Source organism: Myotis davidii, unplaced genomic scaffold (assembly GCF_000327345.1).
Source record: "Myotis davidii unplaced genomic scaffold, ASM32734v1 scaffold1105, whole genome shotgun sequence".
Lineage (NCBI taxonomy): Eukaryota > Metazoa > Chordata > Mammalia > Chiroptera > Vespertilionidae > Myotis > Myotis davidii.
The window spans coordinates 284,146-300,694 of record NW_006296063.1 but is presented as its reverse complement, the minus strand read 5'-3'; the positions used below and the strand labels follow the sequence as shown (position 1 = coordinate 300,694).

At 48.5% G+C, this 16,549-nt stretch overlaps 1 protein-coding gene across 1 annotated transcript; it reads right to left on the bottom strand.

The window, feature by feature from the left end:
• Positions 1–4,301: 4,301 nt before the first annotated feature.
• On the bottom strand, positions 4,302–8,951 carry FATE1 (fetal and adult testis expressed 1). The gene is made up of 5 exons (XM_006771004.2): positions 8,846–8,951; positions 8,018–8,145; positions 6,042–6,148; positions 5,570–5,648; positions 4,302–4,821 (listed from the first exon to the last, which is right to left on the bottom strand). The coding sequence occupies exons 1-5, from the start codon at positions 8,949–8,951 to the stop codon at positions 4,690–4,692; spliced, it is 552 nt and encodes a 183-aa protein (XP_006771067.1). The 3' UTR covers positions 4,302–4,689.
• Between the last annotated feature and the right edge of the window lie 7,598 nt (positions 8,952–16,549).

Here is a 16,549-nt window from a genome sequence, read left to right as displayed (position 1 = left end):
CTCAAGAGTCTTCAGGGTGCAGCTCAAAGGGCTAAAAACAAAGACCACAATCCAAGCAGGCTTTCTAGGAGAAGCACACATAACCCTCCACCCATACCTTCATTACTCCTCATATGCAGAGAGCTATGGAACTCCAAGTGGCACACTCCCGATGCTCTGAGGCTGGGATGCCTGGAAATGCCCTGGGCAGGCAGGCAATGGAGTCTGGCACAAGTGTTGAGGCCCACAGGCTCTTCCCTCTCTCCCACCAAACCTTGCCTGGCCAGGCAGCCCCTCTGCTCCAAGCCTTCTCCAGTCACCCTCCCTGGCACCCTCCTATGGGAATACAAAGGCTCAGATGCCTTGGGATTAGCCTAGGGTAACACCCAGTGCCTTCTTATTCCTAGAGGCCCCAGCATTTCATTTGGCTGCTTTGACAAACAACAAAGGTTCTCCACACACCTACCTTCCCTCAGAAACCTAGGAAGGTCAGACACAAAAGGACCCATGTCAAGCCTGACTCCAAGATCTGCACATTTTCATGAGCTTCAGCCCCCACCCCATGGAAGCCATTGGCCTGTGGCCACAGGAAGGTATCAGCCTTGGTCAGTTGCTGTCTCAGCCCAATGCCAGCCCCTTTCCTCACCAATCAGACGGCTTCAGAGGCAGGATGTCCCTGGCCAGAGTCAGCATCCGTTGGTCTGTCTGTGAAGCCTCCAATCAGAGATGAGCCCCTGGGGACTCATTAGCACCTGAAGCCAGCAGAGACCACCTGGCACTCCTGTCCCTAGGCCAGTATGTTCTTTGAACTCCCACGAAACTGGCAGCTTCCCAGTCAGAGAGCCGCCCCACTTTGCCCAATGCCAGCATGGGAGTCTGGCTGTAACCCGGAGGTGCTCATGTCCACAGCTGAGGCAAGCTGAAGGTCCTGGCCCAGGGTGGCACCTGCCCGCCAGAGAAGCTGTCCTGCCTGCTGGCTAAATGGCTGGCCCTCTCACTGTGGGCCCTGCACACTCCAGGCTGTCAGCAGATGAGGGCTGGCTGCTGGGCTGCCCAACTGTAGAAGCTGCTTGTCTGCCCAGACCCAGAAGCCAGCCCTTCCCACACTCCCTGAGGAGCCCTCTCTTACATAGAGCATGCATCACTCAGGGCTTTGCGTCTGGGGACTCAAAGCCACCAGCTCACTACCCTCACACACCTGCCTTCCAGCCTTCGTAACAGTCCTGGCCAGCCTACCTAGCCAGAGGGCAAGCCAGTGAGAAACCTAAGAGAGAAGAGGTACCTGGTGTGGGGCAGGGCTGAGGGAAAGTACATTTCTTCCCCTCCAGGGCTCCCTGAACTTGGCCTCCAAGAGGGGCTGGCATTGAGGAAAGGAAAGTAAGCAAGATCCCTTGGATGGTGAGTCATTTGCTCCTTTTGAAGAAGCCAGGATCTTAGACTGCTCCCAGGTACAACACAGCCCCCATTTTCTCCCCCACCCACATGCCCACCTTATTCTGCCTGCCTCCCCCAGCTTCTGTGAAGCCAACCTGAGACAGAAAAGCTGGAATATTGAGTTTCAGCTTCTGCTGGGGCCTGCCCAGCAGGATAGCACAACCACAGGCTTACAGTTTTTCGCACTTGCACACACAGCTTGGGGGACTGTACCCTCTCTCAGAGGACTGTGTGAGGCAGCTTATGTGGGACCCTGTGCACAAAGCCCAGGACACATACAGGTGCACATATCTGCATGTGGCAGCAAGAGTTTTCAAGAATGCACACCAAGCCAAACACAGGAGTTAGTTCTGGGGTGGCTTGACATTGGGGGGCAAGGGGCTTTGTTAGGTACACCTGTAATATCTGCATTTTTCAAGAGTGCATTGTCAAGTAGGATTTGTGTAATCCAATATTACTTAAATGCAACATGCTGGCACAGAGTACATTCACCAGAGGAAGTAGTGGTCAGAATTGACTGCTTTTTATGCAGAAGGCTTTTCCGCAGAGGGCATGCCCTAAAGGCCAGACTTGCATGACCAAGGCAAAGCCAGCCCTCCCTTCAGGAGGTAATCAGGCCAGAATTGCTCTCTGAGGACCCTGGTTGGAGGCATTCTGGCCATCCATTCGCTTCTCCTGGGTGCCATGGATGTGGAAGGCAATGGAAGCTAGCCCCTACCTTCAAACAGCTCCTGATCCAATTGGGGGACTGGCTATATACTCCTCTAACACCAAGCCTGGGCAACCCATGGAAATTTTCACAGAGGAGCAATAAACAACGTGCTGCCTGGAAAAAAAAAAACCCTCCCATACCCACAGTTATAAATGAGTCCCCGCCTCCCCCTCTGCATGTCATGGGAAAGTTCGAGGCTTGTTGGGAAGGGTTGGAGAACTTGGGCAAGGCCAAGGCAGCTTGGCAGATAAATAGCATCAAGGAGGCAGACAGTCCAGACAGTCCATATCCAGAGAGTCAGCCCTCACACTAGGGTCCTTCACAGAACCTTGCAGAGGGGTCTACTGCCTATATCCCAGGCTGTAGTGGAGGCCAGCAGGCAGTAGCTCTGGGTACGGTTTCCCTCTGGAAGACTCTGGAGATGGAGCAGACAGGCAGGACTAGGAACAGACAGTCACACATCATGCTGGGTAGAGGAATAGCCAGGGCTCAGGCAAGGGCTCCACCTTAGCTCCCCCAACCCAGGAGGCGTTTCTCCAAGGGGCCAGCACACTGTTTGTTTGCATTTCAGCTAAATTGCTCCCAAGGGTGAGTCTTTGTTTCACAACGTATTTTCAGCCAGACTTTTTCTGCAAACATGTTCATGTCTGTTCACAAAAACACATGCCCATGTCCCAAAGGCAGGCACTGCCCCGCCCCACAATAGCCTTCTCTTCCTCTTAGCTTTCCTGCGTGACCAGCTGAAACAGAAGAATGGGGCAGCTTGAGGAGGAGCACTGGAGGGCAGGCCTCCTGGCACCCTTAGCTCCACTCAACTCCACTCTGCTTGGCTTACTTTCCATGTCATCAAAGGCAGTGGGGGTTTGGACTGGTGGCAAGAAGCTATGCATGCTGTCCCTCACTGAACCTGAACAGTGGGCTGCTCCTTTTAATTAGTCCCCAGAACTTGGGTCTGTCCTGAGGCTGTGGGGAGTGGAGGTGTGACCTGTGAGGAGGAACCCCATCTTCCTCCTAGCTCGCTGGTGACTCCAGGTACTCCAGGATCCATTAGTAGGTGGCAGGGAGGCTCCAGGTTCTACTCAGGCCTCCTGGTTCTTAGAAGTATGGTAATTCCCAGATAGTCAGGGGTGGAGAAATCCCCTTATTTTATGGGGCCAAGGAGAACCAGAGAGGGGTGTGGCAGGGGCAGAGTAGGCTTGAAGACTCAAGTATCTCCCTCTCCCTTCACCCCACTTCCCTCATTCTTCCTCCTACTCCTCCCTCTCCTCTCTTCCTCTCTCCTCTCTATTCTCTCTCTCTCTCTCTCTCTCTCTCTCTCTCTCTCTCTCTCTCCCTCTCCCCCCTCTCTTTCTCACCCCCCCACACACACATGCATGCAGTCATGTTTATTTTATATCTCATGTCTAACACACTCTCTCTTCTTTATAATGGAGAACTCATGATAAGTTTGGGGGTTGGGGATGGTCTGGTTAGTCACTAAAGCCAATGAGAATGTTCTGGGTCCCTGTCCCCCAAGAGACATGCATTTATCCCTTTGTCCCCAGCACAGCAGTCCCCCAGGAAAAGGAATAGCAGTTCTTCCAAAGGCCTGCAACCCAGCACACCTGCCCTGTGGTTGGTCCCCAAGGAGTGGCACTCTCATCTGCTCAGGCTTAGTCCCACTGCCCTACCCAACAATCCACCCTTTCTGAGATGAACTTTACAGGGTTGTGGACATGGATGAATAAAATTCAAAGCCCCTCCCTATGGCCTCCCTCCAGAAATGATTTGGGGCCTCATCCCAGCAAGTCTGTAGGAGGGGCTCAGGAGAACAGGTTTCAGACCCAGCCCTGTCCTGGTCTTGCTGGACAATCCCGGGGCCATGTTCCTCCTCTCTAAGACTCAGTTTCCTCCTGGGGAAGTGAAAAGTTTTCTGGTCACTTCCGGTAGATTTCCTCTGATTGAGTCTCTGTAACACCTGGCCCGGACAAGCTGCTGCACAAGCACTTCCCCACAGGCACTTGCTGGCCTGAGCCCAACAGGAAGGACCTGCAAGCTGTGCCCCTAAGGAGGCCCCTGCAGGGCTGGGAACAGTGGCAGGGGGGAAGGAGGGAGAAACAGAGCCTCACATGAGTCCTGGATTCAAGAAACTCAGCCACTAGGGTTTGCCATCACTGAACTTTTATTGAGCATTTTCTCTGTGCAGAACCCTGTGCACAATGTGGAAGGAAACAGGAGAACATAGCCAAGCCCCTGCCACATAGGATGGAACAAAAGGGACAAGATGGTCACTGTGGAGTCCTGATGGACAGGCAGGAAGCACCTGCCACTGGTGTTACTGTGAGGATCATATGGTCCCCACTTGACCCTCCAAAGGGCTGCATCTCAGCCCTTTTGGATCTTCCTGCACCTCCCAGCAGCTAAAGGCCTCCCCCAGCAGGGGGTCCAACCAGAGTTAGAAAATGGCCCTGCTGCTGCTGGGAGCTGCTGGGAAACAGAAGGAGGAAGGGCAAGGGTGGCCCAGGGAAAGAAAGGAATAAAGGGAAGGAGGAGAAAGCTCTGTTGGTAGGATGGCTGGTGAAGCATCACTGGCGAATCCACAGCCACAGGTTGACTATGCAGACCGACAGCAGCATGCTAAAGAGCATAACTTCCCTGTGGGTTCTGGCAATTTCCTGGTCCTCCAGGGTGCTCAGACGCTCATTGTTCACACGCTGCTGCAGAGAGACCAACAGCAGGCTGGTAAGCAAAGCTGTTCTAGGGAAGCCCATGGCCCACCAATTGGAAAAAAGTATAAAGTTCGAACAGGAAGGGACTTTGCTGCCTTTTGGAGGGGGGACTACCTCTGGGTAAGAAGCGGCTGATACCAGGGGCCTGGAGTGGGATGGGCTGCCTAAGTTTGCAGGCCCAGCTGCTTTGCACCATCCTCTGAATGTATCAGTTGTCTTGATGAAGCCAGTCCTTCCCAGCTGTGCAGGGTGAGGAGGGAAGGGCATTTTAATCCTGAGGAGGGCTGCTGTGGAGGAAGCAGCAGCACTGGAGTGAGGGCTCCAAGATGGGGTAACACTCAGGAGCCAGAGAGGGCCATTAGGCTGATAACCCTCCACACCCACATCCGTGTCCATGGCTTCTGCAGTCTTTGCCCACCCAAGACCCCTATCTCAGACCTCTTAGTCATTCTCTCTGTATAGATGCCACCATCTTCTTACATCCCTCTTCGTCATCTTTTTCTCTTCGTGTTAAAGCTGACTTAAGGCTGACAGCAAGATGAGACTTGGGTGCCATGGGCATTGAGAGTAGGGGAGGAGAGCCTGACCTCAATTTGGCTGCTAGAGGGTGAGATGATTGGAATGGCTATGCAACCTCAAGGGGGATGGTTTATTGCTGTTGAGGCCCACCTACCCCCAAAGCACCAAGATTCTGCCTCCACCCACCAAGTGAGTCCCCAGCACAGCAGACATTCACCTGTTTTCTTATGGCTTCTATCTCCAGTTCATGTGTCTCTTCCAAGCCAATCTCTGCAATTATATCTGCCTCTGAGTTGCTGGGAAATAAGAAAAGACAGCAACTCAGAGGTGCTGGTTGTCCCAGGCCAGGCCTGGCAGGAAGCACAGGAAAGCCATGAGGGCAAGTGAATAAGATCAGGGGCTTCTCTGGACAGTGACTCTGTCAGCCTCTAGTCCTCCCCTTCCTTGGTAAGCATGTCCTAGGGCCTGAGGGCTGGGACCCAGCCCAGCCCAGCTGAAGAGCACTCAGAGGACTCAAATAGGCAAGGGGCCAGGAGGCTCATGGGCTGTAGTGAGGAAGCAACACGTCTCCAACAAGCTGCTCCCAAGCCCTTCCTGGTCAATCTCCTGGCCAGACTCTCTGGCCCACCCCGGTCCCTGCCCAGGAAGCTCCTCCTTTCCTCTTGTAGGGTCTCTGGGATCCATCTTACCGCTCAGAATGGAATCTTTTGCCATGGAAGCTGCCAGAACACTCCTGGGGATGACCATCCTCATGGCCTTGTTCTCTTGCCATTCTGCGTACCGGCAGATGAGAACCCTAAGTAAAGAAATGGTCAGTCAAAGGAACCTTCATAGCCCCAGCTGAGAAATGTGGCTGCCCCACACTTTGCCCAGGTACACCCGCCCCCAGGAGTCACATGGTGTCTGATCCTCCAGAATCAAGGGCTTGAAGTTTCAGACCATTAGGGGAGCCTTGGAGACTCACAAGGATGCATGGTATCAGGATAAAAGTCTGGCTACTGGGAAACCATAGCCCCTTTCTCTTTCTCTGGGTGAGCCCAGCCATCCCCATGTCTTTCATTTCTATCCATTTCCTAATAACTGGAGTGGATGTCTCTGGCCCAGAGCTCTGGGGCCAGAGGTATCTCATGCCTTGAAGAGCTAGTGTGAGCTAGAGGAGCAGAATGTGACAGACCCACCTCAGCTCTGGGTTTCCCATGCAAGATGAAATATCTTACAATATGTTTGTTTAACACACACTTACCACATGCCAAGGACCATGTCATCCTCTAAGCCCATACCAATATCAAGCCATTAAATCCTCATCATGACTCTTCAAAACAGGTATTACTATCATCCCATTTTGAAATTTGGGAAAACAGATACACAGAGAGGTCAAATAGCTTGCCCAACTCACATAACTGATAGGTAGCAGAGCAGTAATTTGAACCCAGGACATTTTGTTCCAGAGGTTGTTCTCTTAACCATTACACTGTGATACCTCTCATACTTGACATTGCTCCCCCTTAATACTCCATTAAAGTGACAGTGAAGACAGTAAAATGGTATAAGCCCATAGGAAAGAAGATAGTGTAAGAGCCAACAGAGAATGAAAGAGTTCAACAACACTGTAGAATTCAGAAAGTATCAATAAGGAATGAAGCAAGCCTCAGTGTGGCTCAGAAGCAAACGAGGAGCAACTGAGGGTGGTCCCCACCTGGCAGTGCTCAGAAAGGCCTGGGACTTGGAGGCTGCAGGGACACTGGGGTGGTCTTGAGGACCAAGGTGGAAAACAGGGGCATTAACTGAAGGTATATACATGGAACAATTATCTGCCCCTCCCACCCAACCTGGCTGGCAGTCAGGAACTTACTTCCTTAAAACAGGTACTCTTGCTCCCCAGCCTTGTTGCCTTTCCCCAGTAACCTTTGCAACAGTGTAAACCATTTTTCTAAAACTTGCCTTCATCCACTGGTGAATGTAGCTAACAGAATTGGCTACAGAAATACTGGACTCAAATGATTCCCTAAAACAAACAGGTCTTTCTTCTCTCCCAAAGAGCTGCCTTTTCCCTGTATCCTTTGCAACAATATGGCCACCATTTTTTCTAGAATATTCCCTTTTGTAGCTTAAAGGATTGGCTACAAAATGGTCAGATTCCATTGACTGGATTTCCTAACAGCCAGAAAGCAAAAGGAACCTCACTTGCCTTACCATTGTCCCAGCCCTGATATATATAATTTTGTATTTAAATATATTTGTGTTAAAAAAATAAAACATTCAAAATAAATAACTAAATACATTTGTATTTTAAATATTTATATTTCTATATTTATATATAGACATATATTTATATATAAATACAGAAATATAGACATATTTATAGAGAGAGCAATATATACTTATTTATTTCTTAAATACAGGGGAGTATCATTTCACAGACACTGGAGTTTTGCAGAATAAATATATATGCTCCAGGCACTCTGGACTCTCAAGGCTTAATTCCCAGCCTGAAAAGATGGCTCTGACCTCTTGCTGAATGCCCCTATCCTCATTTGCCTGCTTCTTCCTCTCCCCTCAAGTCAACATCTTGCCCTGCTTGAACTACCATCATCAGGCTGGAGCCCCTACAGCCAGTACTACCATCCCAACCCAGCCACCACATGCCAAAGGCCCCATAAAGTACCATTTTCCTGGACCGGGAGTTGGTCACATTGCAAACCTGTTGGCCTCCAGCAGAGCCAGCAGCCTTTGACTCCAACCTCTGTCGCCGCTGAGAAGTACCAAGGGACTGGGATCCATGATCTATTATTTCTGGGAGGAAGAACAAAGGCTGTAAGAACACCCATAGAGGCTTTACCAAGGTTTCATGGGCACAGGACACACCAGAAAGAGGTTGGGTCCCCAGACTTCTTAGGAAACACTCAACACCCATTCACTGCTGTCCACTGGCCAAACCCAGGCCACAGTTTGTTCATTTGTTCAAAAGATTAGCAAGTATTTACTGAGGGCTAAGCTCTTGTGGTAAGTTACTGGGGAGAGCTCAATGACCAAGAGACAAGATCACAGCAATCAAGACACTATCTGTATACAAGGAGTAAGGGAACAAAACAGAAAACAAGCCATCACTATAGAGTCAAATCAAGAGACATATGTTTCCAAAATGTATGAAAACAAGACAGAAGAAGGCATTGGAGGGTTAAGAGAGAAAATTAATCAGATGGATCTTGTATTAAGCCCTCTGAGTGTTTTTGCAATAGACTCAGTGGTGGCTTGGACATGTTGAGTCTGCAAAATGTTCATATCGACCCATTTCCCCCCAGCTCTCTATCACTGAAGCCACGATACATGTATATGGACACCAAGGTACAGATAGTTGCACATACCCACCCATGCATTCAAAAACACATACATGCATATAGATGAGTGTCTGTTAAGCCACACACATACTCTCTCCATCACACATGCACAGGTGCAGACAACCAAGAGAAGGGACATTTCAGGGGATCCTCACCTGCTATCACCAGGTGTTCTTGATTTTTACCATGGCTTACAGAAACCAGGTCTTCATCCATGGACATTTCCATTTCCTCCTTGATGCTAAGGGGCCCTCCTGCCATAACAACCAGTTATTCACTTGTAAGCGATGACCAAGGATGCACAGGGAGCAAGGCAGAGATGAAGCACTCGGAAAATGAGTGCTTTGAGGCGTCAGAACTCTGGGAAATATATCCTGACATGGGGGTGGAGCCAGATTCCCATTTATACTCAATCTTTGGACCAGCACCTTCTGTTCCTGCTGTATCTTTTTGGCTGGGTTTGTGGCCTTCTCCCCTGCTACTCTGTAAGCAACATAGGAGAAGAGATAAGGCTCAGGACGTTTGCCTGTGAGAACTTCCCTGGCTCTCAGGTCACCTGATTTGGCCCTATTGGAGTGCATATGTTCATCTTCCACAATTTTGAGAGAGGCAAGGACTGGCACAGGACCCCAGAGTCAGTCAGTGGCCAGAGCAGGGTTAGATCTCAGGCCTGTTGTGGCTTCTGTAAGCCCAACTCTGGTTAGAGGTATCCTCTGAAGGCATCCTCTGCAGAGTACATCCTGCCTCCCCCATTCCAGAGTTCCCAAGTCGGGGGAGGGGGGGGAGATGGTCTTTGGATGTCCTGAAGTCAGCATGTGCAAGAACAGTGAGAACCAAAGGAGGGAAGAGCAGGAGAGGAGGACTTGCCTGTCAACACTATAGCCTCCAGGGTTCCCAAGCCCTTCACCCTCTGATCTAAATCCAAATTCTCCCTCAGCTTCCTTGCTGATTAGATTACTGTGAAGATGTGGCCACTTGGCTAGCTTACAGTCCCCAGTTATTCCATCAAACGCTAGTCTAGGTATTGCTGTGCAGGTATTTTGTAGCTGTGGTTACACAATTATTGGGCTTTAAGTAAAGAAGACAACTAACACTCAATAATATGGGTTGGCCTCACCCAATCAGTTGGAAGGTCTTAAGAGCAAACACTGAGGTTACCTGGAGAAGAAAGTCTGTCTCAAGACTGCAGCATCAACTCCCACTTAAGCCTGTTGGCCAGCTCTGCAAATTTTGGGCTTGTTAGCCCCACAATGGCTTGAACCAATTTAAGTACATTTCTATATACATACACATACACGTATATATATACATTCATTCATCTTACTAGTTCCTTTTCTCTGAGGAGCCCTGGTTGATACGACCAACAAAGGTTCTATAGGTCAGCTCTTGGGAACACCCCAGAGCCTAGGGGAAGAAGCTGTTTGTTTGTTTGTTTGTTTGTTTATTGACAATGTTACAGATGACACCCATTTTTCCTCCTTTCCCCAATCTACCCAGTCCCTGCCCCACTCCAGGCCTTCATCACACTGCTGTCTGTGTCCATGGGCTATGCATTTATGTTTATAAGTTCTTTGGTTAATCTTGTCCTGTCCCCACACCCCTGTCAGCTCTTCTCCAGAGAGATTGGTTCCAGAGCTAGACAGGTGGGGCCAGGGAGGGGGACAGGCAGCGAAAGATCACGCCACCCTCTCTAAGCAAGTCCTGGAGCAGAGCTGACATAGGCCCTGCCTGCATTCCTGAGGGCCCCTGAAGAAGCCCTTCCCAGCTCCAGCCGAGCAACTGCCATGAAATATGAGCTTTCTGGAGGGCACCTTAGGGGCAGAGAAGTGTACTCTGTGGGACTGAGGAGCTTGGGAAGCAGGAGCCATGGATTTCTGCCAGAGCAGGCTTACTAGATTGAGGAAATAAAAATACAGAATGTCACCTGAATTTGAATTTCAAATCAACAACAAATATTTTTTTTTAGTGTAGAATGCTCCATGTAACATTTGGGACATACTTACACTAATCTTATTCATGGTTTAGCTGGCATTCACATTTAACTGGGTATTCGTATTTTATCTGGCAACCCTATGCTCTGCCCATCCTCACCATGATCTCAGTATTTGAGCTTGAGCAAGTCTTTCCTTTCTTGGGGCCTCAGTCTCCCCATTAAATGATAAACAATCCTCTCCTGGCTGGTTTGGGAGAGCACTCAAGTCAACAGAGTCAAAATAGTGCAGACAGGCACAGGCAGGACTTTGCATTATTAACCTCAAATCAGATTACCCTCTGACTGCCAATTGCCTTGACCCATTGGGACTTCCTGGGCACTGGGGCACTAGGCCTACAGAGGCACTGCTCCCTAGTGGCAGAAGAACCCACCACCTAAAGCCAAGCAAAATGGGTAGGGAGACTTCCCTTCCAATCTCCCAATGAGACCCAGAAACCCTGGCACTTTACCTTGGGCACCAAGGATGATGGGGCAGTGGGAGACAAAATTTGCATGCTGTTTCTTTCTCACCCCTTCTTTGGCAGGGGAGATATGAGTTGCAGAATAGCATGGACATAAGACATAAACTGCCACAGGCAAGTTGCCCAGAGAATGAAAGGATATGTGGCTTTGTTAAGGGCAGACAGAAGAAGGGGCTTGAATTTGTCCCTTAACATGTCTCTCTAGCATGCAAAACTTTTCCCTCCACCATAATTTTCTTCTGAAATTGTTCCAAACTCTCATTCGAAACACTCAGAAAAGCCCCCCCCCCCCACTGTCTAGTATGTCAGCCTCAGGGGCCTGAAGGACTAGAGTATCTAGAGTTCAGAGAGATTTGCCAAGTCTTATGGGGACAGGAGGATGGCCCATGGCCAAGTGTCAGTGATGGGCTGCAGAGACCTAGACCCCAGTAGAAGATTCCCAGAGGATGGAGCCAGGGGACCCAAAGCTCTTCCCACCTCAGAGATTAGACACTTCTGGAAAAAGGAGGGTGAGATCTAGAGAACATCTGGCTTAGATGTGCGTGTGTGTGTGTGTGTGTGTGTACACACACGCAGTGTTTTACACAAATGAGATCATACATTTGAGATACTTGTTGTTCTGCAACTTTTTTAGGTGAATTGTGTCCTTTGGGGGACCTCCCATGTCAGAACAAATGTACCTCACATCTTTTAAGCACAGCAAGCATTTTGCTGCACAGCTGCACCCCTGTTTATTGGCATGCTCATGGGCATTTGGGATATCTAGAGCTTTTCTTTTATAAACAATGTTGCAGTGAACATTACTGACCATGCCTCTGCACACATGGGTGCATGTTTTTATAAAGCAGGTGCTAGAAGAGGTATTGTGGGGTCCTAGAATATGTGTTGATAATTTTGACTGATATTATCAATGTCCCCTTTAAAAGGCATCATTATGATGGACGAAAAATGATAGCTATTGCATTGTTGCTTTAATTTATATTGCTTTAATTATGACGAAACCTGAGCAACTTTTCATGTTTATTGATCTCTGTTCCTTTCCTGTGAAATGTCTGCTGGAGGGCTTGGGCCTTTATTAAAATAAGAGCACCTTTATTAACAGAAAGGGATGGGGGCAAAAGCTTTACCTCCCTTCAAGTTAAACATCCCCAAAGAAAACATATCATCATTTTCCCTAAAGGTGATTGTGAGCACAGAGCATCCACTGGGGACCAAACAAACACAGTTAATTGCATCCAAGTTTGTGCTGAAATCTAGAGGGTGTCCAGCCCGCACAGAACAAGTGTGCAACACAGGTAGGTGTTGCCTTCCTATCTGCCTATTGGCCCTTGTCTTGTGTCTGTCTCTTTGCCTGTCCCACCACATGCCTCCACCAATGCCTTCCCACCACTGGCCTCTCCCAGCTGTTTAACCAATCATGTACTCTACTTAGATTCTCAAACAGCTTGAGGTCTGATGGCCTGTGTGCTACCTGTTCCTACCTCTCTTGCAAACAGTAATGGTGGTTGGCAGAGACACAGGCCCAGGGTCAGTACACCTGGGGGTGACCTCTAGATCTGACACTGGTCATCCTAAGAAAGTTGCTTCCTCTGCTCTAAGCCTCAGATCCCCATCTTCACATGAAAGATTGGGCTAAAATCCTGTTTCAAATTGTGTTTCTTGGTTTCAGGGAGGTGTGAAATCTTACCATTTGCAACAGCATGGATAGACCTAGAGGGTATTATGTTAAGTGAACTAAGTCAGTCAGAGAAAGACAAATACTATATGATTTCACTTACGTGTGGAATCTAAAGAACAAAATTAATAAACAGCAAAAAAGCACAAAAAAATAGAAACAGACTAATAATAGATACAGAGAACAGACTGATGGTTAACAGGTGGGATGGGTGTTAGAGGACTGGGTGAAAAAAGTGAAGAGGTTCGGCAGTACAGATCGATAGTTACAGAAAAGTCACAGTGATATAAAGTACAGAATAGGGAATATAGTCAATAGTATTATAGTAACTATGTATAGCGCCAGGTGGGTAGTGAAAATATCAGGGAAACACTTTGTAAAGTATAAGATTGTCTGACCAGTATGCTGTACTCCTGAAACTAATACAAAATAATATTGAACGTAAATAAATAAATAAATAAATAACAGGAAACAATTGTTACATGCAATACTATTAGACTGTAGCTCTATAAAACCCTTTGATTTGATTTGATCACACTTTTAACTGCAGGTTATTGTTTATTAAGAAAAGAAAGGAAGAAAAAAAGGAAAATTAAAGGAGAAAGAAAGATAAAATATAATTTTAAATGCCAAAGGGCACAATTGTCTGCTGCCTTCTCTGCTTGGAGCCCCATCCCAGGCAGCTACAACTCCAAACCCAAGCAAGCAAGCAAGCCGGATTTGGGCTGCAAACCCAGATTTCCTAGGCATCTGAGAGCTTCCTCTCCACCTGATAATAAAACTTATGAACCTGTAAACAATTTTTCTTCCTGCTCCTGGAAGCAGCTGGTACTGAGGTCATCCCTGGAGCCCCAGACCCTCCCCCATCCAGAGGGGAAGGGGAAGTGGAAGGGAAAAAGAAAGGGGGACTAGCAGAGCCTTGCAGCTGTCTTTCTTTTTCTTAAAGAGACAGGAAGGACAGAGGAGCAAACTGCAGGGACTGAACTGGCCCAGGGAAGGAGGGTCACCTCATAAAAAGAGAGGAGTAAGTGGTAGGACCACCTAGGGTAGTCCTTGGGACCCAGCCCCCATAGGGACAAGGCAACCAGCAGGAGGTTACAGGGAGCACCTAGATTTCTAAGTGTGGGCTCCTCTCATCCAGTATGGCTGTTTTGAATCAAGAGTGACTAGTGTGCCCTAGCCGGTTTGGCTCAGTGAACAGAGCGTCAGCCTACAGACAGAAGGGTCCCGGGCTCAATTCTGGTCAGGAGCAGGTACCTCAGTTGCAGGCTCCTCCCCGGCCCTGGGCCCTGGTCAGGGCTGGTGCAGGAGACAACCAATCAATGTGTTTCTATCACATTGATCTTTCTCTCTGTCTTTCCCTCTCTCTTCCACTCTCTAAAATCAATGGAAAAATATCCTCAGGTGATGATTAAAAAAAAAAAAAAGACTGACTAGAGTCAGGCGCTGGAAGTAATGTCCCTGTCCTCAGGGAACTCAATCTCTGAGGGCTGATAGAAACATGAGGATGTGCAGAAAGTCCAAGGGTCTGTGGGCACAGTAGCAGGGGTTGTTTCTGTGGTGGTCCTGCCCTTAATCCTGCCACACTCTGCCTCCTTAGGAGTATGATGGTTCCCTAGAGTTCTGTCAGCTTAAGGGGGGGGACTGACCATTTTCCCTAACACCTGCAGCCTCTACTGCACACCTCCAGGATAACTCACAACCTCTCAAGGGAGCTCAGATTTAGTATAAAAGTCTTCTCCAAGTTGGGTGGAAATGTTGGTCATGCCCCCTGAACTCTGATCTAGTCTGTGGGGAGCAACTCCAGCAGAGATGGGTTAAAGACACTGAGCCACAGCCCTGGCTGACAAACCTACAGGCAGGCCCATGGCCGCTGGGATGCTATGGTCCTCTGGGTTCCTTCAGATCAGCCCCTAAAACAGTGATGGCGAACCTATGACACACGTGTCAGAGGTGACACGTGAACTCATTTTTTTTTTGGTTGATTTTTTTTTGTTAAATGGCATTTAAATATATAAAATAAATATCAAAAATATAAGTCTTTGTTTTACTATGGTTGCAAATATCAAAAAGTTTCTATATGTGACACAGCACCAGAGTTAAGGTTTTTCAAAATGCTGACACGCCGAGCTCAAAAGGTTCACCATCACTGCCCTAAAAGGTTCCCTCTTCAGGGATGGGCTGCCTGAACAACTCAGGTGGAGCTGCAATGAGTTTAGGATAATGTTTTCTGGCTGATACCCCAACGGACAATTAAGGATGGCCCTGCATGTGGAGCTAAGACCAGCACCAAAGAGCAAAAAGGGGTCAGCTTGCCTACTGCCTCATAGTATAGCCAGCTGATGTTCCTGCTGCTCCTTCTTCTTCTCTGCTAGCCCAAGAATCCCTTCCCCCAAAAGCTGTCAGCTAATTTGGAAAGCCAGTGGGGTTTAGTCACCTGTCTACTTGGTCAATTTTGTCCCATGTACAGGGAAGCAGGTGGGGAAAGACCTCTTTCTTGATCCTCAGGGAGGGGGTTGAACAAGATGACTTTGAAGAGCCCTTAACTTTGCCTGTGGGGTGACTACTCAGGTCGAAATGCGTCTGCTTTCTATTGTTTCCATATCCAGAGGCTGGAAAGTGATGTGTATATAAAATTCAGGAGAATCAGAGGCCAAAGGAAAATGGCCAACAATAATGAGGAGGTGGAAAAAGTGGTACAAAGTTTCAGACGCTGACCAGCTTAAAAGCACAAGCAGCAGCCTCTCCTCTGAGCTGCAGAAAGATATGGAGGAGAGGAGAAGCAGGCCTGAGAAGCTGCTTGTTTTTTCAGACAAGAAACTGGTGAAAAGCCTTTGAAACAGACACTCTTCCCAGTATCCCCCGTTTTACAAATGGACAAGCTGGGGCTCAGAGGCAACTGGGACCTGACTTCATTCACTTAGCAATTCAGTGGCAAGGCCTAGATGTAAACCAATGTCTTCAGACTGGCAACCCTGTGTCCTTGCTAAGACAGAGGGCTGTCCCAGGAAGGAACTGGCTCAAGAGAGTTTCAGCAAACATCCTCCAGATCCATGTCACTCTGACATGCCTTCACACTCACAAGACAGAGCCAGCAGGCACAACAGGGAGGGTTGGGTGAATTAGAGCCCAGCTCTAGAGTCCTAGTGCCCCCTCTCCCTGCCACGGGATTTGAGCCATAGCTCCTCAGTTAGCTGGGTGACTCGAGGCAATGTACCTCAGTGATCCCACCTAAGAAAGGCAGGTTAGGGTTCATGGAATGTGAAGCACTCACCTCCTAGTACAGCTAGTGCTTAAAACCCGAGCTACTAGGATTTTCCCACAGTCAACAAGGCCTTCTTATTCACCCTTTACAAAAGATGAGCTGTCCATGCCACTAGCAAGGCTGGTGTCCCCTGTGTTCAGGCTCCAGCCCCAGCTCTATCAGTGATTTCTCTGCATTCTTCTGGCACTTCAACTCCTCACCTCTCCATGATGATTCTCTCCAGCATGGAAATGTTGACACATCTTTCCCAGCACTTTGTTGGCTTCTCTCACCTCTGTCTCTCTCCTGCTCTTAGTGCACTGCCTGAGACATGTAGGAGCTCACTGAATAGTTGCTGAATTAAAATGACCTGAATATCCTATTTAATAATAGACAAACATGGTAATTGACCATACCTCCGCTACACTTCCCATTGGCTAATCAACAGGATATGTAAATTATATGAGAGCTTGTTTGGAGGTTCTA